Source organism: Epinephelus lanceolatus, chromosome 9 (assembly GCF_041903045.1).
Source record: "Epinephelus lanceolatus isolate andai-2023 chromosome 9, ASM4190304v1, whole genome shotgun sequence".
NCBI classification, from domain to species: domain Eukaryota; kingdom Metazoa; phylum Chordata; class Actinopteri; order Perciformes; family Serranidae; genus Epinephelus; species Epinephelus lanceolatus.
This window is the reverse complement of record NC_135742.1, coordinates 23,781,524-23,795,079: the sequence shown is the minus strand read 5'-3', so window position 1 is coordinate 23,795,079 and position 13,556 is coordinate 23,781,524. Positions and strand designations below refer to the sequence as shown.

At 40.2% G+C, this 13,556-nt stretch overlaps 3 protein-coding genes across 5 annotated transcripts in view; 1 reads left to right on the top strand and 2 right to left on the bottom strand.

Annotated features, from left to right (window-relative positions):
* Positions 1 to 921, bottom strand: part of kntc1 (kinetochore associated 1) — a 33,257-nt gene extending 32,336 nt beyond the window's left edge. For both annotated transcript variants that reach the window (XM_033618461.2, XM_033618462.2), the window contains exons 1-3: positions 813 to 921; positions 396 to 542; positions 86 to 206 (exon numbers count right to left, since the gene is read on the bottom strand). In XM_033618461.2, the coding sequence (XP_033474352.2) occupies positions 86 to 206; positions 396 to 533 (259 nt within the window). In that variant the 5' untranslated portion in view covers positions 534 to 542; positions 813 to 921. The remainder of the gene's footprint in view (positions 1 to 85; positions 207 to 395; positions 543 to 812) is intronic.
* A 644-nt stretch (positions 922 to 1,565) lies between these two features.
* Positions 1,566 to 9,899, top strand: rsrc2 (arginine/serine-rich coiled-coil 2). Of its 2 annotated transcripts, none has more exons than XM_033619838.2 (10): positions 1,566 to 1,703; positions 3,157 to 3,301; positions 3,746 to 3,786; positions 5,332 to 5,495; positions 5,717 to 5,848; positions 5,973 to 6,020; positions 6,799 to 6,884; positions 6,978 to 7,243; positions 7,411 to 7,500; positions 7,627 to 9,899. In XM_033619838.2, the coding sequence occupies exons 1-10, from the start codon at positions 1,698 to 1,700 to the stop codon at positions 7,810 to 7,812; spliced, it is 1,164 nt and encodes a 387-aa protein (XP_033475729.1). In that variant the 5' UTR covers positions 1,566 to 1,697; the 3' UTR covers positions 7,813 to 9,899. The 2 variants fall into 2 exon arrangements, with proteins under 2 accessions (XP_033475729.1, XP_033475728.1); XM_033619837.2 differs by having other exon boundaries at positions 5,973 to 6,089.
* Positions 8,601 to 13,358, bottom strand: LOC117253060 (uncharacterized). The gene is made up of 4 exons (XM_033620396.2): positions 13,102 to 13,358; positions 12,790 to 12,919; positions 12,564 to 12,697; positions 8,601 to 11,348 (listed from the first exon to the last, which is right to left on the bottom strand). Exons 1-4 carry the CDS (start codon positions 13,219 to 13,221, stop codon positions 10,575 to 10,577), a joined length of 1,158 nt encoding a protein of 385 aa, XP_033476287.2. The 5' UTR covers positions 13,222 to 13,358; the 3' UTR covers positions 8,601 to 10,574.
* Positions 13,359 to 13,556: the final 198 nt, after the last annotated feature.

The window sequence follows — 13,556 nt, the reverse complement described above, 5'->3', positions numbered from 1 at the left end:
GCAGTGCACCGGCACACTGAAATGGAGCAGACCCACTGACGTCTAATGGATAGTAAACAGCATAAAGATGAAAGAAGGGACGTACCAAAGTGAAGAAGCAGCAGGATGGTCTGATAGTTTTGGTCAAACAGGATAACTGTCTTGTCAGCAACAACAATGCTCCAGTTTGACCCACTGAAGGAGGAGAGACGAGGATCTGCCTGCACCTGCAAGAACAAGCATTTCCATCCCATCACTGATCAGTGCTGTCACTGGTAGGGTGACAGACTGAAGGACTTTAAAGAAAGCACAGGGGCATTATATTTTCAGAGGTCCCAGAACTATTCGCTACGCCCCTGGCTGAGTGTGAGTACATAGTAAATAACTGGAGTACTGTATAAAGTGTCATTCATTACCTCATTGGCGGTGGAGATTTTGACCAGTGTATCCACCTGATACAGGCCGCTGCCATTTTCCTCCCTGGACACACTGCCGAACCGGACAGTATTTGTGTCCTCGTTGGTCAGAAGTTCAACGTCGCTCCACGTCGCCATTTCGTGGAGCTAAGTTAGGTTACAGAGAATATATGTTAAGCTTCCAATGATCTTAAAATGATTTGACATGAGTCGTGTACTCGAAATGCGATGCCTTGACGTTAGCCAGGTTAGCTAACTCATCTAATAATTGAGTTGCATCTTCATCAGTGTTATGATAACGTCAATGCTAGAGAGTAATTCAGCCAAGAGTTACAAAACCGACAAATTTCAAGATGACCTACTGATATATATGGGCAAAGACTGACTACGATATATACGAAGTTGATGGTAACTCACCACTTCACTGAAATAATCAGACAGCGACAACACAGAGAACCAACATAACTCAAAAGTAATAGCTGTCGTACTGGTGCGTTCAGAATTTGGCGGGTTGTTGTGGGACACATGGGGTGACTCTTCCCTGAGATTTGTCTAAGAGATACAACCTCTATCTCAGGCTACGTATAAATCATGCCTATATCGTTAGAATTGGCAGAAGTAAAGACCACAGCCTGCATTTGAATGCCATCCATCTTTAATCTAAACACAACCGTTTAACTGACGAGCCTTATTTGGGTTGTGCACAGCTTGAGAGTCCCCACACTTGCCTGACAGGCTAAGTGTAGGGAGAGAACAGCAAAGTTTTGCAGGAACATCCTGAGAGTCTTGCGGCGTTGCCAGGTTGGTTACGTTTCAGTCTCTTGCGTAGTCCATTTCTATATATACGGCATTGGTTTTAAGATTAGATCATTAAATCACAATCTGTGTTGGGAGTAAGTTGTTACATGTAACGAATTACATAATTAAATAACAAAATTGATGCAATTGTAATCAGTTACAGTTACTGAGAAAAAACGTGATATTAAATTACAGTTACCAGTCAAACAGTTGGTAATTACAAAGGAGTTGTATATAAATATATTCCTTTTGATAAAAAGTTTATATGTAGAATTAAACATTAATTCTTTTGCTTTGCATTTTTTCACCGTGTGTATTTTCCGTTACTATTGTTCAACGCTCTGTTTACATTTGCCTGAATGTAGGCGAGAGATAAAACCTGGCAACCCAGATCAAATTAGCTAGCTGAGCTAACAACGGCTGTGTAGCAGCTAAGTATCTCTCCGTGTTCGTCTGCACACACAACGAAACAGCTGTATTACATTTACAGTGTGTTTCGGGATTATGTCGGTGAGTACAATTACATAACGATAATCAACACATGCCTAAATAGAGGGAAATATAAATAACATTAGTATACCGGTAAGATTACGATTCTATTTTGAAATATTTTTTCTTAAAGATGGCGGTTAGCGTTAGTTAGCTTAGCGACCTAGCTAACGCTAAAATTACTGTGTTCTAAGTATGAATGGCGAACATTGTAGGATCTAGCTAATGTAGATAGCATGTTGGCTAACTGGCTTGTTTTTGTTTGAATGCCTTATTCGTAACAATCTGAGTAAGCATTTTAGTGGAAAAAAGCAATGTCACGACACTGAATACAACCCACTAGATGTCGTATTTCATATTAGCCGAGAGAACTGCCCCACTTAACATCAGCAGCAGCTGTTTAACATTGTGATGACCTGTGAGATGGGTTTCATTCAGTGGACCATGGTAGAGCTATATCGATAGCACATTTGAAGATGCTGTTTTTGTCTGTATAAATGATAATCATCAGCTCATTAACTTAAAACTAAATTATTTAAGGTGTTTACTTTATTCTTAACCATCTGAGTGGACATTTGTGAACATGCAGTCAGGGGTGTCACGTGTATACCTGAGGATGCACGGTGAATAACAAAGTGTTAGCATCACAATCCTTTCATTGCAAGATGTATGGATTTGTCACTATTGAACCATGATGCCATCTTTGTGCTCTGGTTTCATCTTACTTTTTTGTTTTACACTATTTTTAAATGTCCCTTTTATTTAACTGCCTTGTTTTACTGTTTTATGTTGCATTTCTTGGATGAAAGAAATACTTAATATTATCATTATCATCATAACAAGGCTGTTCATAAGATAACAAAAGCCAAATGTTCAACAAGAAAATTCCCATCATGTATGCGAAAGAGAATGCATGAACAAAGAGTTTAACAGTGGATTGAAGTAGATGGGCTACATATTACTGCAGCCCAACCTTACAACATCTGTGGTAATTTAAATTTCCTTTCTACCTTAATTCACTCTGCTGACTTGTGGTCTCAAATAATGTGCAAAAGGATAAAGAACATATCTATTAGTGTACTGGAATGAGTAAGAGACTTTGGTGCAACTATAAGCCATTTGGTAGGACTGAAGCAAATGAATACATCAATCAGTTATGCCTTTGAGTCATCGTAGCTTTTTTTTCAGTACTAGTGCTTCATATATGTCTGAATTCAAATGTAAAAGCATAGGATGCAGTGGCATTATGAAATTCATGTGTATTTGACATGTTTGTGATCATTGTTTTCAGTGTGTGTGTCTCATTTGTAGTGTGAAGACTGAGCAAAATTATACAAGGATACAGTCATAAAGTGATTATTTCAGGGACATTAAAACATATGTCCTAATGTCAACTACATCATCAATTCTTGAGCGTACTGAACCACACTGATTTGCTACTCTCATGTTTTCATCTCATATCCATTTCTTCCAGGGAAGTGACAATGACTCGGTCGACTTGACCAGAACAAGCTCACCAGTTCATCACAGAAAAAAACACAGCATGGAGTCATCCAGATCTCCCAGAAACTCCAAACACCACCATTCACGGTCGAGGTCACGCTCCAGGGACAGAAAACGTTGGTATTCAGTAACAATACCCGGACAGTGCTTAAAATGCCTCATTAATTAGGGTCATGGTCTAAAATTTGTTCTCAGTATGTACACATATTGTTGTATCAGATTAATTTTTAGGAAGAAAACAGCCGTCCACTGAATTAGTCACAAATAATATTTGTGAGGTGACTGAGGCTGCTATATTTTTGCATGTGACAGTGTGACGGTATATAAATGTGCATAGTCAGCACTCTCGTTATTTTTAAAAGTGCAGATGAAGTGTGTCTATAGAAAGAGTCAATGCCCCAACAGACACTGCTGCAGAATCTTGTCCACTAACTGCATAAAATATTATACACAGTAGCTTTACTGTGTGTTTGTCCAAGCACACTTGGACAAACACACACTCTTCTCAAGGTATTTTTGAAATGTATACTTGTCAGCACTCTGCCTTCTGCTTTTCCCAGGTGACAGAAAGTACAGACGGAGTCGCAGCAGGAGTAAAGAGGTAAATAATACATTCATTTCTCTGACTAGAAACACATATGATGTGATTTTGAAGCCCTTAAGTTGTATTCCATGTTAGTTTTAGGTCAAGGTGAGTATGATTTATTAGGTTATATATTTTACAATAATCAAAGTTAAGAACAAAAGAAATAGATGGAGATGGACTTACTCACATGGGAAGGGTCCTGTCTTACTCTCCCTATATTGACATGTCTCAAAGGAAGCTTTCATCCTTGGATATCTGTCATTATTTGTAACCATATTAAATGGTGAAGAGTACAATTTTTTTTCCTTTTTTATTTTTTTTTGTTAAATCCTGTGTGTAGATCACATGATAACATTTCTATAATAAATCATACTCAGCGTGCTAATGCACGAAGAGACTGAACAGAAGACCCTGCTGACATAGCAAAATAATATGCCTACTACTGGGACAGGTAACTATCTGCCATTCAAACTCCTATTTGTCTCACACTGTTGGTAGAACAAATGGAATTAACTCTTGCATCTCTTTCAGCTAGGGATGGGCATAATTAAACACATTAATTTTTCCATTAATGCAAACAGTTTTTTTCATTACCTATGTAATTATGCAGTTTTCCTGTAAAAACTAATTTGTTTGTTTAAAGAGTAACGGCCTTCTTCAGTGATATGTCACATCAAACTAATGCAGCACTATTCCAAACTATGATCACATGAGATAAATATGGTGTGACTCTGTCATAAAGAGAAATTGACATATGGTGCATAGGAAATGAAACCTGGCAAAAAAATACTTTGTAGAAATACATCAGTTTTTAATTTAGGAAGTTAATCTGTGTTTTTTATGTTAATTAGATATTGTGCATTGTATGATTTGGATGATGCAAGTAATAAATAAGTCGAATGCCCATCCCTAATTTCACCTTTCAGTGGGTTCATGTTCAAAAGCTTTTGGTAACACTGAATTGATGTTGTTGCTCAACTGAAGAACCACATTTAATTTTTTCCCCTGCGAATCAGATCTAAAGGTTTGCATGCCCACTATTACAAGAAGTGAGATGTTCCAAACATGCTGGTTTGATTTAATTACATTACATTATTGCATTGCATTACATTACATGTATTTAGCTGACATTTTTATCTCAAGTGACGTACAGTAAGTGCATTCAACCATGTGGGTACGACCCCAGAAAGGGCAAGAATCAAGCAATTACATCAGCTTCATCTAGTATGTTGATTGACCTCAAATGGCACATTTAGAGATCATTGAAAATAGAAAAGAGTTTTATTATCTTTTTTTATGGGCCATGGTGCAGTCTGAACATGCAAGATTTCAGTCCGTGACGGAATTGGCATGGTCACATTAGTCCATATAATAGAGATGCCCACACTTGAAATCATGTTCACAGAATGACACTCTGTACATGTTATGAAAGTGGATTTCAAATGACAAGAATTTTTTTCAGCTTGTCAAAATTTATGACCTACCTTCTGCCTTAAGCCATGGTACTAACTCTTTTTGTTGCACTATTTTCCTGAAAGAGACAACTTCTTCTTAAAACAGGCACGAAAGAGGGACTCTGAGAAGCCATCAAAATCACACAGAAAAACAGACGAGCAGCAAGAGCATGAGAGACTCTCAGCAGAGAACGGAGAGGAGCGGTCCAGACGCAAAGACAGGAGGCCCTCCAAGGGCCGGAGCTTGTCCAGGTCACACTCACGAGAGAGGTCAGTCTGGTCAAGAAACTGAATAAAGAAACACTGTCAGTGGGTCTTTTACCTCGTTTAAAGACACAGAAGGAAAGTCATAATTTATGAAGAGTCTGTTGTACTTTCTGTATTGATGATGCTTTGGTAAGAACTTTTTTTAACAACTGGACAATAAACAAATATATCATAATTTCTATTGCAAAAGTTCTGGTTCAGTTGATGGATCTTGTTGTTTTCAGGCGGCATCACAGCAAAAGTAAGGACAAACGGCGATCCCGATCACGCAGCCGGGACAGGAAAAAGAAGGCTAGGTCTCGCTCAGGTTCAAGGACCAAACACCGTCATCATAGCAGAAGTCGCAGTAAGAGCAGGTGAGCTTAAATGAAATGCCAGTATTTCCTGTGGGGATTAAGTATTTTTGAACTCTTCTACTTGTCATTAACTGTATGCTCATTGATTTTTATTTTTTTATTTATTTGTTTTCTGTTCCAAAAGGGAGCGAAAGAAAAGAAGTGAGAAGGCGCGCAGAAAGAGTCGAAGCAGGTCTGTTAATCCACCTGCCTTCCGGGGCCGAAACACAGCTATGGATGCACAAGAGGCCCTGGCCAGAAGGCAAGGCAACACCTCACAGGGCATTTACGATGTAGATGGTTGGGCATTCTGTTTTGGCCAAATCCAAGCAATGGTAGCGGTGCTTATTGCATTTGTGCAATAGCACCTATAAAACTTTTCTGTTTAAATATTTTGAAGTCATTGTCAACTTTTATTGCACTGCTCATGCCTGACTTTTTAAGACGATGATATGGTGAGCAGGCAAAGCACAGTTTAGGTAGTATTAATGGAACCAATCAGAAATAAATGTACAACTTAAGCATCAGCCACCATTCATTACTAAAGTTATTCAGATGAAAGTTTGGACTTCTAGGTTTGGCTGTAATCTGACTTCTCATCAATGTTGCACTTGCCAGAGAGTATTGTTCATGAGGCCACATTGGAAGGAAACAACGAAACATAAAATAGTGATAGGTGGGGTGTACTGGTGGTCTAGCTATCTAAGACACTGACACGTAACATCATCGTCCACATTTATAGTCTGGCCGGGGACCTGTGTTGCACGTTAACCCCTCCTGTCTCTTCATTTCCTTTCAAATATCTACTGTCACCTGTTAAATAAGGGCTCAAAAATACACATGAAAACTCTGGCTGATGTCTCCAACACTTTTGATTACAGGTCATATGATCACTTTAAAGTACACAGCAGTGAGCACAACAGGATTGCAAAACAAATGAGCAATGTGATCTTTTCTCTTGTTTTCTCCAGGCTGGAGAGAGCCAAGAAACTGCAGGAACAGAAGGAGAAGGAAATGTTGGATAAACAGCAGCAGCAACAGCAGGAGATAGCTGCAGGTGAGAAGCAGTTATTGTGCCAAGTTTTAAAAACCTTGATCATTTGAGTAAAGATTCACTCACTTACTGCCCATCTGTGTATTTTGTTTCCAGTTGCCGCTCCTATCGCAGCAGTAGCCGCTGCAGCTGCAGCTGCCACCTCAAACCCTGCGCTCAATGTGGCTGCCCTCCTGGCCTCTGGGACCCAGGTCACGCCTCAGATAGCCATGGCAGCTCAGATGGCAGCCCTTCAAGCAAAAACACTGGCAGAGACTGGTATCGCTGTGCCCAGCTACTATAATCCATCCGCTGTAAATCCGATGAAGTTTGCAGAGCAGGAGAAGAAGAGGAAAATGCTATGGCAGGGGAAGAAGGAGGGGGTGAGAATGGATTTTGCTGTTATTTCTTAGTTATCCGCAAGTGTTTTCTGCCTCAATATGAGCTTAAAGCTTTGCGCTTATAAATGTGAACACTACGAAAGGATATTTTCATGTAAAATATTTCCATATTTAACATTTACATAATGTTTATCATTCCTGTTCTTAAGGACAAGTCCCAGACAGCTGAGTTGTGGGAGAAGCTTAACTTTGGAAACAAGAACCAAAATGTTAAATTCCGCAAACTAATGGGTATTAAAGTAAGTATAACTGTCATTTTACTTAACCAATGGGTACTTGATACTGCAGTTAAATCTTCAGTCCAGTACTTAAAGTTTTCTAACCTTTAACTTCCCGGAGTTTAACTGAATTTGGTGTCTTCACAGGGAGAGGATGAAGCCGAAGCTGCCAAACCACTTAACGATGAAGGCTTGAAGACTCTTCAAAAGCAGGAGGAAATGTTTAGGAACCTTGACGTTCAGTATGAGATGGCTCGCTCTCAGACACACACCCAGAGGGGAATGGGCCTCGGCTTCACCTCTTCATTCTCCCGTGGAATGGATTCCATCTAGTGCCATGCGTTGGCCATCTTTGCCACTCATCTGATCATATAGGACCACCGATTCATCGCTAGCCCTCAAGCTTGCATGGATGTTGCTCTGACTCTGTAACTTATTTATAGACAAACATCTCACGTATTTGAACATTATGATGTAAATAGCCAGATGCTGAGTTTGCCTCAGTGTTGATTAATCTGTACTGTAATCTTTGCAAAAGGATGCATCAGTTTGACTGGTTGATACTGGTTAAAATTAGATATTTGTTTGAATAATGTGGTAGCTTTCTTTTTTTAACTCAAATATATATTAATATGTGATTGTTTGAACATAAACTGAATATAATGTGGTTCAAGTGAACACTGTTTACATCCATTTAGTGAAAAGGCATCTGAAGTCAATGTAGCATTATCTGAACCCCACAGAGTAATTTCTCCTGACTGGGAAAACAAACAGTGGGTTGTAATACATATTGTCTTCAGGATTACCATGGATAAAGATGTGCTTGACAGGAGAAATCACATAGTTCAAATGTTCTTGAAATAAATTAGTTTTGTGTTGAATAAGGTTTTCATACATCACCTCTTTACTTAAACGTGTGGGTTCTTACACTATGGTTCCATTCAATTTAACGTTGTCAGAGCTGGGCGTTAATTATAAAACTTTAAAATCAAAATAATATTTGCCCAAATCAATTTATATAGCAAAATATCAACAGCTAAATCATACAGAATTAACCTGGTGTCACGTTCTCTGAAGTGTGCATTGGATCCAAGGGTGCAACTTTGGTTTTAGAGGTCAGGGAGAACACAACATAAGGTGTGGTTTTGGGGCTCCCTCAGGAAAAAAAAGCTATGTTAATCCCATTTTTTTCATTTCTCCATACATTTTGGGACTATAAACCAAAACAAAACCTGCAAAATAAATAAGTTGGTTATAATGCCAAATCCTGCCACAATAGTACCAAATATGCTACAGTGACATGCAAAAGTTTGGGCACCCATGGTCAAAATTTCTTATACTGTGAATAGTTAAGTCAAAGATGAACTGATCTCCAAAAGGTACACGGTTCAAGATAAAACTTGCTTTCTCAACATTTTCAGCAAAATAAATGTATTATTTTTGTTTTGTACAATTTTAGAGTGAATTAGGGAAAGGAGCACCATAGACATTTGAGCTTTCAGACAACTTTTACCAGGGTCTCAGACCTTAATTAGCATGTTAGGGCTCTGACTTGTTGATAGTCGTCGTTAGGAAAGGCTAGGGATGCAAATTTCAAAGCTTTATAATTACTCTGCCTCCTAAAACCTTGTCCCGTCAATCAGCAGCCATGGGCTCCTCTAAACAGCTACCCAGCACTCTGAAAACTAAAACTGATGCCCAGAAAGGCGACAGGTATAAAAAGACAGCAAGGTGTTTTCAGGAAGCTGTCTCCTCAGTTTGTAATGTCATTAAGAGGTGACAAATAACAGGAACTGTGAAGTTTAGGTCTGCTTGTAGGATTGTTACAAAGGCACTTCAGAACCCTTGTTTGACCGCGAAAGACCTGCAGGAAGATTTACCAGACTCTGGAGTGGTGGTGCACTGTTCTACTGTGCAGTGATACCTGCACAAATATGACCTTCATGGGAGAGTCATCAGAAGGAAAAATTTTCCTGTGTCCTCACCATAAAATTTGAGGGAAAGTTGAGAGAAAAATGGATTCAGTTTAATTCCAGCAAATTCTGGAAGCAAACATCGCACCATCTGTAAAAAAGCTGAGGATGAAGAGAGGATGGTTCCTACAACAGGACAAGGATACCAAGCACACCTCAAAATTCACAATGGACAACCTCAAGAGGCACAAGCTGAAGATTTTGACATGTATGACACAATCTGTGGATAGACCTCAAAAGAGCAGTGCATGCAAGACAGCCCAAGGTGAAAACCTTCCAAACAAGAACTGAAAGATTCTTAGCTGGATACAAAAAGTGTTTAGAAACTGTGATACTTGCCAAAGGGGGCGCTACTTAGTAGTGACCAAACTTTTGCTTCAGGCCATTTTACTTTCTTGTTACTTTGAAACTGTAAAAGATTGAAATAAAAAAGGAAATCTAACTTAACATACTGAAGAAATGTGTCATCTTTAACGTCATGCCTTTTGGAAATCAGGTCATCTTTTACTTGCTTAGCTATATACTGTACAGTCAACAGAATTTTGACTAATGCGCAAACTTTTTTCATGCCACTGTAAGTATAATACTCATCTGTGGCATTTTTTGGAGTATATCAAGGCAAACTCAGCAGCTCAATTCACATTCTTAGCCTGAGATTGAAAGCTGGCCAAACAGTAGTGTATTAAAGGTCCAGTGTGTAGGGTTTAGGGGCATCTATTGGCAAAAATGGTACATAATATTCACAACTATGTTGTTCTGCAACCTCACTGCTGGATGCCACTAGCGTCTACACACTAAAGTGGAAATTACACTTCAGATTACATCAGAAGAAGAACTTGCAATCACCTGTTTTGTCAAACACAATCTGTTTGGAATCAATATTGTGAAACATTAACATGAAAAAATAATGTAGCAGTATGATTCCACTGGAGGTTGCACAACATTAAAATTTCACCCAGCCTTAGTTGTTGCCCAACCTGATAGAAGTAGTATGTGCGGCAAAAGACTGTCCAAAGCAAGGAAGGACAACTTCACATATAAAACTACACATTTATTAATATATTAGAAATTGTTTAGGTGAATTGCAGATCTGTGTGTAAATACCTAAATGGAAACCCACTCCTATTTACATATCAGACTGGAGTACAGCACATGAGCCACACCAGTGATGAGGTTATGGTTGGCGAACTCAAGGATGAGGAGCAGGATTGGATACTCGCTGTGTCTCTTCTCCACAGTTGATTCCTCACTCAGGCCCATCCAATGAAGCAGCAGTGCTTGCATGGCCTCTGGGAATAGCTCTGTGGCTAGTTCCTCAGCAGGTGGCAAGTCACTGATTCGTTCAATATGCTGAACTTTAAAGCCCTCCACTTTCTGACTGATGCTGCTGTTGGCTGCGTGAAACTGTTGGCCCAGCCAACATCCTATTCCACAGAGCAGGGAACTTGAATACACACAGTCCCAGTCTTTGGCCTTCAGTAGGGCTAACACAGTTTCTGTCACATCCTTTTCTTCTAGATTCCCATTTATGTACCTATCGACGCACTCCACAAGCAGCAAGATAGTCTCCAGCTGTTCTGTGTCGCTTTGAATCCAAGAGGAGAGTTTGTCATCCAAGCTGTGCAACTTCTGTCTCACTGTGGATACAAGCGGCTGGCTTGAAGTCTGCACGCTCTGCTTGGGAAAAGAACAGTAATCATGATCTGCTGATGTATCATCTGTGTCACTGCCACACACAGCCGCCGATTCCCTGTCAACCTGGCAGTGCTGAGGTTGTGACATTACATTCCCTGATCCTGTATCATGCAGGCTGCTGGAGAGGGGAAAGTCCAGCTGCACACTGAGGCTGTAACTCATTTTCAAAGGACTGTCATTTATCTGCGATTTCCAAACATCCTACAAAGGAAAAAGACAGTAATATATCAAAAGACATATTGGGGTGTTTAAAAATCTAGGCAATATACATTCACCAGCCATTTTATTAGGTACACCTGTTCAAATGCTCGTTAATATCAGCCAATTATGTGGCAGCACATGGTGAAGACGACCTACTGAAGTTCAAACTGAGCATCAGAATGGGGAAGAAAGGTGATTTTTGTGACTTTGAATGTGGCATGGTTGTTGGGGCCAGACGGGCTGGTCTGAGTATTTCAGAAACTGCGGATCTACTGGGATTTTCACACACAACCATCTCTAGGGTTTACAGAGGGTGGTCCCAAAAAGAGAAAATATCCAGTGACCAGCAGCTCTCTGAGTGGAAATGGTCAGGTCAGAGTAACTCATATAACAACTCGTTACAAACAAGGTATGCAGAAGACCATCTCTGAACCAACAACACATAGAACCTTGAAGCAGATGGGCTACAGCAGCAGAAGACCACACCAGGTGCCACTGCTGTCAGCTAACAACAGGAAACTGAGGCTACAATTCACATAGGCTCACCAAAACTGAACAATAGAAGATTGGAAAAACGTTGCCTGGTCTGATGAGTCTGGATTCCTGCTGCCACATTCAGATGGTAGGGTCAGAATTTGGTGTAAACAACATGAAAGCATGGATCCATCCTGCCTTGTATCAACAGTTCAGGCTGCTGGTGATGGTGTAATGGTGTGGGGTATATTTTCTTGGCACACTTTGGGCCCCTTAGTACCAACTGAGCATGGTTTAAACACCACAGCCTACCTGAGTATTGTTGCTGACCGTGTCCATCCCTTTATGACCACAGTGTACCCATCTTCTGATGGCTACTTCCAGCAGGATAACGCACCATGTCACAAAGCTCAAATCATCTCAAACTGGTTTCTTGAACATGACAATGAGTTCTCTGTACTCCAATGGCCTCCACAGTCACCAGATCTCAATCCAATGGAGTGAATTTGGGATGTGGTGGAACAGGAGATGTGCAGCCCACAAATCTGCATCAACTGTGTGATGCTATCATGTCAATATGGACCAAAATCTCTGAGGAATGTTTCCAGCACCTTGTTGAATCCACAAAGAATTAAGGCAGCTCTGAGGGCAAAAGGGGTCCAACCTACTACAAACAAGGTGTACCTAATAAAGTGGCCTGTAAGTGTAACATATAAAGACATATTATTAACTGTGCTGCACCTGGAAGTTCTCCAGCACAGCAAGTTGCTCTTGCTTACTGTACATCTCAAAGGCAACACGAAACAGTCCCTGGATGCTGTAGAACCAGAGGCTGTTATTTGCAGTAGGTACCTTCAGCCCATGGAACCTGAACGCTGCAACAGGAGGAAAACATTGTTAGTGGATGTGTGTGCATTGGTGCAAGGCAGGTCTTTCTTTATAGTGCTATTTTTTTGTTGTATTTTACCTGAAGAAAAATGTATTTTTGTTGCAAATCCCTTCTTGGCAAACTTGGCGTGGTGCCTGGGATGGTTCTCTGTGCGGATGTCAGTGTTGGAGAAGAGATCAGCTCCTAAAAAGAGAGGGGTCCCTGGACTCTGAAACAGATACAAAGATGATAGATGTAAACGAAGATGGTGTTGATTTATATCTATGGATACAGCACCCTCTAGCTGCTTTCAGGGGTTATGGGAAATATGATTACAAACACAAATCCACTATTTTCATTGAAACAAATGCAGAATCCATGTTTGAGCCTGCAGTGGCAGATAACACTCACCTTGTTGGGGCTCTCTGTCAGCCTGAAGGATGTCACATTCACTAAGTGGATGAAGCGAATCTTCCGCGAGCCTCCATCCCACTGCGGTAAAGTTAGGTGGATAGTTGAGCAACTTGACATTGCTGTGAGCAAATGAAGCTTTTAACTTAGTCACAATTTTATCTTGTCCCGTAGAAAGACGAAATGTTTTACTAAAATACAGTAAGCGAAAGTAGAGACGCTGCAGCAAACCGGACAGACTCAACGGAACAGAAACATTGTCATTTGCGCTTTTAAGCCCTCAACGTTGTCTTGCAGACCAAAAGACCTTTTTAGTGTGCAGCCTACAAAATTACAGGCAGGGGGACAACATTTTAGAAAATGGGCCCCTTATCCACACCTTATCCATTACTTCCTGTGAATATAATCTATCAGTCATATTTCCGCATGTATTTTGTATCTACTTGTACTTTTAT

Coding starts and splice junctions, on each gene's coding strand:
- rsrc2 (XM_033619837.2), top strand. Junction 3,787..5,331: donor GTCGCAGCAGGAGTAAAGAG/GTAAATAATACA, acceptor TTCTTAAAACAG/GCACGAAAGAGGGACTCTGA. Junction 7,244..7,410: donor GGCAGGGGAAGAAGGAGGGG/GTGAGAATGGAT, acceptor CCTGTTCTTAAG/GACAAGTCCCAGACAGCTGA.
- LOC117253060 (XM_033620396.2), bottom strand. CDS start 13,221: ATGTCAAGTTGCTCAACTATCCACCTAACTTTACCGCAGTGGGATGGA. Junction 12,920..13,101: donor TGACAGAGAGCCCCAACAAG/GTGAGTGTTATC, acceptor TATCTGTTTCAG/AGTCCAGGGACCCCTCTCTT. Junction 11,349..12,563: donor CTGTGCTGGAGAACTTCCAG/GTGCAGCACAGT, acceptor TTTCCTTTGTAG/GATGTTTGGAAATCGCAGAT.